General features: G+C 37.1%; 1 protein-coding gene across 1 annotated transcript in view; it reads left to right on the top strand.

The window, feature by feature from the left end:
• The window catches only part of Ubn2 (ubinuclein 2), an 89683-nt gene that overhangs the window by 803 nt on the left and 79657 nt on the right, over nucleotides 1-9223 (top strand). Inside the window, exon 2 of the mRNA XM_010631719.3 lies at nucleotides 5665-5757. Within this exon, the coding sequence (XP_010630021.1) occupies nucleotides 5665-5757 (93 nt within the window). The remainder of the gene's footprint in view (nucleotides 1-5664; nucleotides 5758-9223) is intronic.

Genomic DNA, 9223 nt, shown 5'->3' with positions numbered 1-9223 from the left:
CGGTCACCCCGCGGGCGGGTGGGGTGGGGTTGTGTGGGGGTGTCAGGCTAGAGCGCAGCGCGGCTCAGCGCACCCGGGTGGTCGATCCCTGTCCGGCCCCGCGCCGATCCTTTCCCTCTGCACCTTTGGAAACCTCAGATCCTCCTTTCCTTTCTGTCCCCACACAATGTCTTGGGGCCCCGGGACCGTGTGGCTTAGTGCTCCTTGTGGCGCTGCAGCTGTCGTTGCAGTAAAAAGGAAACGAAAACCTTGGGGAACACGCCCCCCGGACTGGAGCGAGATCGCGGCACCCCTCCGGTTCCTCCTCCTCCTCGTCACTGTTGTGCAGGGTGCCTGGGCTGCAGGGATGGGCTTGCGTGCCAGATTTTTTTCCTTAATTGAAGAGACTTTAAGAGTAATTAAACATTTGCAGAGATTAAGGGTTCCAGTTTAGAAACAGAAGTGGATTTGTTATCTGAGTATTTTTCGCTCTCGTGTTGGTGGTATTGGTAAACCTTTTTCAGCGTTTTTGTGTGTGGAGTTTCTTCATATTGTCATTGAATGGGAAGGTGTCTCTCCTGTTTTATTCGGCGCCTACCCATCATATGCTTGAGTGTAGATCGTTAGTTTTATAAGTCTGAGTTGGAGGAGATTGTACTTCGCTATTGTAATTTTTGGAGAATGATGAAAAACCTTGACTTTGAATTTTTAAAACTTTATTGAAAATATATAGGTATGTCACTCGTGAACAATGGGAATTAGGGCAGGAGTTTTGTCCTTTTTTCTTTTGTAATTGTAATTTTTGTTGTGGGTTGATGATATTTGGGAATGAGTTAGAGAGATGGTAGAATGGAAAATAAGGGAACATTGTTCTCTTTATCCATTATGCCTCTTACTGGGCTTTGCTTTAGCACAGATCCAGGAGACTCTAGAAGTGGCTTGTTTTCATTCTCAACTAGTTTGTAGTTGAAATGAGTAACTCTTCGGTAAAAAAGTGTCATGTTAAACAGTATCGCAGTATTTCGTTTATTTTGTAGCCAGCTAATTTTTTTTCATCATTAGTTACAAATATTGTGTGTGACCAATTCATTACAGAATGATTTCAACCAAAATGAATCGGTAAGGGTAGAATAGAGACTATTTTGGTCATTGTTGTGTAACATTTTGTTCTGTAGACTCACTTTAGTGCCTTCTTTATAAATGCTGTGTGATTTTTTTCCCCCCAAAACAATATTGAAAATACTGGATTGGAGCATTTTTCAAATAAGCTGTGTTTGATTTTCTAATCTAAGTAAATGTGCAATACTTGTAATTTTCAAGCATTATCTTTGAGTAAAAGTAAAGAATACTAGCTAGTGTTTACTGAGTTCTTACTGTGTATTAGATACAGTTCTAAGCATTGTACATTGTTTATTTAGTCCAGAAGAACTTGTAAGATAAAAACTGTTATTCCCGTTTTACAAATGAGGCTAGCACGCAAAGTGCTCATACTTAATTTTATTAGTACTGCTTTCCATTGTAGTAACAGTGCTTAGTAAAGCAAAATGTTTTACAATTAACTGGTACAGTTTAAATGTAGAGGATCCTGCCAAAATGAAATTAGAGGCAGTGGAAATACAAAAACCATATTATAACCATTATGCTATAATATTCATGGCATGATAAATTAATAATATTCTCTTAATTATGAGGAAACATTTAGGATGAAAGTTTATTTGGATGCCATAGCTTTGTTAACTTGATATCAGAACTACTGATTCATGTGATGCTTAATGCCAGAAAGCTTTGTGAGAAATGTGTTAGGTGAGTATGTTACCTACACTGATTTACATTGTAGAGCCCACTACACAGGCTGTGGTAGATGCTGTTGTATATGTGGCCTGTTGACCAAAACATTGTGTGGAGCATATGTTCTAGCAGAAAAATTGTTTAATTTTTGTGTGGTGTTTTTGTTTGCTTGTTTGTTGTTTTTTGAGACAGTGTCTCACTATGTAGTTGAGACTGACCTGGAACTCATTATGTAGCCCAGGCTGGTCTTGAACTCACAGTGATCCTCTTGTCTCAGTGCTGGGATTACAGGCGTGCACCACCATGCCCAGCATTAATTTTTGTTTTTATACATACTGTCAATTTAGGGATTTATTGGTCCAGTGTTTTTCATTCTTTATTCAGCCATATATCTTTTTTTAAAAATGGAAAATAAGGTCTCACTATATAGGCCAAGCTGGCCTTGAAATTCTCCTGATTCAGCCTCCCAAGTGCTTGGATTATAAACATGTACTACCATATATCTTTTGTCATGTTCTACAAAAAGTTTTGTTTCATTGTTTATACAATACCTTTGCAATAAAGATTTGCTTTCTTACGATTACTGCCAGTTAATACATTTATTACATAAGAAAGTATGTAAAACACCTGTTTAAATAAAACTTTCTTAGTTCCATGAGAGGAAATTCTGGAAGAGATATCAGAAAGCAAAATGTGAACATTAGAATTACTCTGGAAGGTGGTGATTCCTCAGTGGATTTATCCTCTGCTCCCTCTGGGAAGAGTCAATTTATTTTTATAGATATAATATTTTCAAAATAGTTTTAATTTTGAATTATTGCATTTGAACAATGTATCTCGAAGCAGGCTGAATAGAAAAAGGAAAAAATAACTTTAAATTTTGAAGTAGCATCTTATCAATGAACAAGATTGTAGTTTCAGTATCCCAATGTTGAAGGGTGCAGGGCTGTAAAAATGTGTTATGTGTGGATGCCATCTGTATTAGGTTGTATTAAATCAGCCCCCTTCATAATAGCTAAATGAACAGTAAAACCGAAATTAACTGAAATGCAATTAGAATTTTTCTGTCTTGCTTTTATTAATGAGGAAAAGTATAATGAAATAAGCACATTTTGACAATACGAAGAGTACAGCACCTTCTGAACTATCAGGACATAGGTGAGCTAGGCCCTGACCTTGTGCTCTCCAGCATTGTGCTGTAGTGGAGGGGCCTTAGGGTGGGGACTTGGCCACTGGAATCATCCAGCCCTAAAGGTTCTTGTGCTCAGTGTTTCTTGGAAGGTGTCAGTGCATTTCAGAAATAAGTTTTGCTAGTTATTTATAAACCAGAAAATAGTTTATCAGAATACCTATTTTTGAGCATGGAGCATGGTTAATTGAAAATTTACTGGAAATTCTTAGAGAAATAAGTGACTGAAGTGTTAATATAACTATCCTATTTCAGGATCCTGTGGTCTTCCCTTGCTTATCATATTTTTTCTTTTTTGGTGGTGCTGGGGAATGAACCCAGGGCCTTTGCACTGAGCTACAGCCACAGCTCTTTTTTATTTTGTTTTATTTTGGGACAAGGTCTCTCTAAGTTACCAAGATGGCCACACTGTGCTGAAACATTCGATGACAGGTGTGCGCCAACACATCTGGCTTCCATAGCACATGTTTTGGATAAGACACAGGAACAATCTAAAATTGGTATTAATGTGTTGAGATCAGAGGACAAAATTATTGCATCAGTTTTGCATATGGATAGTTAAGTAATTTTCAGATTATTTTTTTCTCTTGAAAAAAAACAGGCCTATTTGTTTTTTTTTTGTTGTTGTTGGTCCGTCTGCCCCCCACCCGCCCCCGCTCTGGGGATTGGACCTTGTGCTTGCTAGGTAGGCAGCCGAACCACTGAGCTAAATCCCCAGCCCACCTATTTGGTTTTGAAGAGGGGGAAGTTGTTCTTACCTAAGAGAAAAGTGAGTTTTAAATTTATTATGACCATTAAAAGTAAATAAGAGATGAACTTTTAATGTCTGTATAAAGCATCTGAAATATTTTAGAATGGCATTAAAGCTGATTTTCAGTAAAAGTACAGATCCATGTGTTTATATTGTGTAGGTAAAGTGGGTCAGACTTGTAGTCAGACTTTATTGTGGCAGAGGAAAGAAGTTAATAAGAACAGAACATGCTGATCGCTTTCTGTTCTTAACATTTAGCCTCAGCTTTATCCTGGGCAGCACCCTGAACATGCCCCGTATTCCTTAGGTTGTTACCAATCTATTCCAGCTAGTTCTTTCTTGTTGGATCATATTAATGTTTTCTATTGATAATTCCATTTGAGATAAGGAATTCTGTAAGTTTGTTTATTATTTACTGTAATTTAAAAAAGTGATTCTAAAATTAACTCCTTTAAGCCTACAGAAATACCCCTTTGTTCTAATGTTTTATATTCATTCTAACCATATTTTCCTGGCATATGTTTTACACTGATCATATCTCATCCTAAATCTAGGATGAACTGTCTCATCTTTGCCTCTTCAGCATGTTTTTCTTGCTCTTCAGAGTCAGCCAAATTATCCAGTATTTCAACTGTAAGATACTTCCATTTTTAATTATATGAAGATGCTACCCTTCTTTTAAATTTTTTTTTTCCTTTCAAGTGAGTTGTTTGAAATTGGATAAAATAGTTTTCTTTAAAGTGGCTCCAACCCGGGCGTGGTGGCACACACCTGTAATCCCAGCACTTGGAGACTGGGACAGAAGGATTGCTTAAAATTCAAGGACAGCCTAAACCACATAGCAAGACCTTATCTCCTCCCCAAAAAGGGAGCTCCTTATTTTTTGCTATGTCTTTTGAAATGTGTCTGTAAAATAAATTTGATGTGATTTTTCTATTTTGGCAAGCAGATTAGAAAAGTAGGATCGTAGCTCATTCTGTGTGTGTGTGTGTGTGTGTGTGTGTGTGTGTGTGTGTGTTTTAAAATACGTATTTTACAAGAAACTTTCACTCTTTGCTAGAAAAAAGGCATGGTAATGTAATCTTTTTTGCAGTTCTTCAGTCTGTAACCTTTGTTTAATTAAAAGTAATATATACTGTACTCCCTAAAGGATCTCCGTTGGCAGGAGTCTGGTGATAGAGAAGTTGATTCTGGGCTCAGCAGAATCAGGGCAGCTGAAGATACTCAGTGATAATTTATTGGGAGATGATTAAACGTTGTCTCTAATAATCTGAAGATCCTTTTCCTAGCTAGAGCAGTTAATCTTGGTAAGGGAAGATGTCAAACTAAACTCATGTGCATGTTTGTTTTTAACCTAATATTCATGGTATTTTTTTCTTTGTTATTTTAAATAAGGTGATCATGTGATCCTTTTGCAGATCAGCTTAATTTGGGTTTTTAAGTTCTTGGCTGGAAAACAGCTGTGGATCATGTATAAGGCTGTTAAAACTACAGATATTTTCTTGTTGTGAACCAGCATAGCTTTTAATTACTTTTAATTATTGTGGCTTGTTAATATAGGGGAATTTTTGTTTTGTTTTGTTTGTTTTTTGAGACAGAGTCTTGCTGTGTAGTTCAGGCTGGCCCTGAGCTCACTGTGTAGCCCAGGCTGGCCTTGAACTCACAGTGATCCTACTTCAACCTCCCAAGTGCTGGGATTACATGCATGTGCCACCATGTCTGGTAGGAAAAACAGACTCTCATTATCGATTAAATTTAAGGGTATTTCAACTCTGAATATCAATATAATTGAAGTAATTATATAAGTTACTGTATTATTGATTACAAGTTTGATATAATACTATGTCATTATACATTCAGTTATTGCAGTGCAAATTGAAGACTTTAGCAGAGAGCAGTAATAACAGGTGAAGCAATACTAATACTTTTGTTTCTTTCCCCATTCACTTTGAATCAGAAAAGGCTCTTTCGTACAGAAGACCCATTTAATGATGAGCATCAGGAGAGGCAAGAAGTGGAAATGTTGGCTAAGAAGTTTGAAATGAAATATGTGAGTATAATGAACAGTGTTCTCCTAGGTAATTTTGTCCCCTTTCGTTTTCTTTCTGTGGAGGGCTGGTGACTATCTATTGCCTGCCTTGTCTTCTCACAAATTGAAACCAAATGAGAGGTTAGATAGTCAGATAGCATCTGCTAGGTTTGTTTGTGATGGCTGTAGCTCATTACAGTCTTTATAATGTTCAGCAAGTTTAATATAATCATCTCCAGTTCTTGTAACAAAACTACAGGTGAAGTAATACCACATTTTACAGATGAAGAAACTGAGGCTCTGAGCCCAGATTAACGATCTATGATCACGCAGCGCCAAGACTAGGCTCCATATCCAGATTTGTCTGTCTCTAACTCAAAAAGGCCTTTACCTTAATTCCCCTGCTGTAGTAGTTCGCAGACTTTCCTGCCTCTTAGGAGTTGGAGAAAGAATGTGTGTACTATTCTTCCAGGTCCCCCACCAGACTTGGTCAGACTCAGCCTGAAACTTACGTTATGTGTAGTCTATATTTTGTCCTACGATATATTACTTTTTGTTTTAATATAAAAAATAATTTAAATTATTTAGTTATCAAATTAACTTTTTTTCAAATTTTAAAAATGTATTGATGTTAAATTGGACACACATGTTTAAATACCACATTATTTCTCTGTTTGAGAAGCTGAATGTGGAAATATGGACTGAGATGTATAATAGTTGTTGGGAAATGGGAAGAAAGTGTTCAAATGGGAAGAGGAACAAAGGAGGAGGGAGGGAGAAAGGGACAAGAAAACAGTGAAAATAGAAGAAAAAATGAGGGGTCTTGAAGGGGGGAAAAATAAATAAATAAATAAATAAATAAATAAATAAATAAATAAAGAAGGTATAACATATTGATGCTGTAGGAAGCCCTATGCCCCATCCTGTTTGTCTGATGGCTTTTACTCCTCTTAGTACTTTGCTAAAACATAACCCAGTTGAGAAGCAAGACCATATATAAATATACATATCACTTTTGGTTCCTTTGTGAGCTTTGAGAGTGTCTTATAAAGATAAGATATCAGCTCACCACTAGCCCTGCCATTCCCAAAATGCAAGCAGGATTGCAGCTGACACTTGCTGGCCCCTTGTGTTAATTGGGACACTGTTTGAGGGAAAGAGAAATATATGTGAATAGATTGGAATTTGAGTCAGGTTTCTGGGTTTACTTTTTTTTTTTTTTTTTGGTGACAGGGTCTCACTTTGTAGTTGATCTGGAACTCACTGTGTAGTCCAAGCTAGTCTCAAACTCACAGCATCCTCCTGCCTCAGCCTCGCAAGTGCTGGGATTACAGGTGTGCACCACCATGCCCAGCTTCTGGGTTAACTTTGCCACCTACTAAATGTGTCCTTTGGGTAAATTTATTTAGCTACCTTGGGTCATAGTTTTCTTATCTGTGAATTGAGAGTTTAAAGATTTTTTTTGGTACTGGGGTTTGAACTTGGGACCTTGTGCTTACCAGACAGGCATGGTGCCCCTGAGCTAAATCCCCAGCCCAAGAGGTTAAAGATTTTTCAAAGACTGTTCTGGCTGTATATTCTTTGACTACATAATAAATTTAGGGATGAACCTGTGGCTTTTTATAGGAAGAATACCGAAAGCTGTTGCACTAATATGTGGCTTTTATTTTTATTTATTTATTTATTTTTATTTTTTTGAGACAGGGTCTCACTATGTAGTTGAGACTGACCTGGAATTCATTGTGTAGCCCAGGCTGGTGAATCCTCCTGCCTCAGCCTCCCGAGTGCTGGGATTACAGGCTTGCACCACCACACCTGGCTATTTTTTGGTTGTTTTTGAGACAGGGTCTCACTTGTTGTTCAGACTGACCTTGAACTCACTAGTAGCTAGGCTGATCTCAACACAGTAATCCTCCCTCAGCCTCCTGAGTGATGGGATTATAGGCATGTACCACTGCTCAGCTGTACCATTTATTTATTTATTTATTTATTTATGTATGTATTTATTTTTGAGGCAGGGTCTCCCTTTGTAGTTCAGGCTGACCCTGAACTCACTGTGTAGCCCAGGCTACTCACAGTAATCCTCCTACCTCAGCCTCCTGAGTGCTGGGATTATAGGGGTATGCCACCACGCCCAGCTGCTACAGCTTTTAATTACAGTAAATCTTTTGAGATTTTGGTATGTCTCAATGTATAAACCCTAAAACACTGTCTGTTTTTTATATAAGCCATTAGTTTAATATTTTAACCAAATACTACATTTACAAAATTTTTAAAATGTAGTCACATTTCCGTCTTGTGTTGTGCACCCACCTAATCTCACTCCCTAGCCTTGTAGCATTTGGAGTATGTCCATTTATTTATTTATTCCGTTTAGAGATACTATATTATTCTCACATTTTGTGTACATATATATTCATATTCATATTTCACCCCACCCTTTTTTATACATACTACAAAATCCTACACACATTGCACTTTTTGCTTTTGCATTTATTATATTTTGGGGGTATTCTTTTTAATTCCCCTACTTAGAATGAAGAGCTCTCAAAAATGAGAACCAAGACCTGTCATGTAAAGGTACAAGATCCCAGTGATGAATGTAATTGTACTGTATACCTGGAATGTACCAATAAACTCAATGAGAAAAAAAAAAAGTGAAAAAAAAAAAAGAATGAAAAGCACCCCCCTCCTCCTCTCTCTTCTTTTTAGGGCTGCTTGCCATTTCATTGATGGAGATACCACAGTTTATTTAACCAGCCCCCAAATGATTCAGGTTGATTTAAAAATTTGCTCTTTTAAATGGTACTATAATAAATCTCTTTGTAAAGTTTCATAAATTTTAAAGTTTATCTTCAGGACAGATTACTAAAAGTGGATCATTCAGATCAAAGGATTATGTGTTTTCAATTTTCCTCTTTTGAGATGGGGTTTCACTATGTAGCTCACACTGGCCTGAACTCAAGTGATCCTCTTAGCCTCCCAAGTGCTAGGATTACTGGTATATACCACCACACCCTGCTATAATTTTCCTATATGTTAACAAATCCAGTTTCCACTCACTAGCATTATATTGGTGTGCCTTATTTGCTGTAAGTTATAAAAGCATGGATTAGAGTTGTCCTTTGCATATGGGAAAATTCTTAGCCTACAGTTCTATAAGTAGTGAGTCAGTATATGATATACTACCTGGGAGTGTTGGGTCTTACTGGGGAGCTCTAGGGTGGTTCCTGGCATCGTAAAACCTATGTTCTGAAACTAATACATAAAATTGGGTTCCAAACTATTTGGATTTATCCAGGCTTTGCATTGTTCAGGGATAAAATACTATTTTTTGTTACAATCCAAATTAATAAGCTATGTTTCTTTTCTACAATTTTGTTTTGCTTAGTCTTATTTTCATCCTAATTAGTGATTTAAAATGTCCTACAATGTGGAGATTTTATGTACCTCAACCTAAAAGCATACCATAAGTATTGAGATATAT

Source organism: Fukomys damarensis, unplaced genomic scaffold, assembly GCF_012274545.1.
Source record: "Fukomys damarensis isolate Sample0158 unplaced genomic scaffold, DMR_v1.0_HiC HiC_scaffold_16, whole genome shotgun sequence".
Classification (NCBI taxonomy): domain Eukaryota; kingdom Metazoa; phylum Chordata; class Mammalia; order Rodentia; family Bathyergidae; genus Fukomys; species Fukomys damarensis.
The sequence above is the reverse complement of the archived record's forward strand: the minus strand, read 5'-3'. Positions and strand labels throughout refer to the sequence as shown.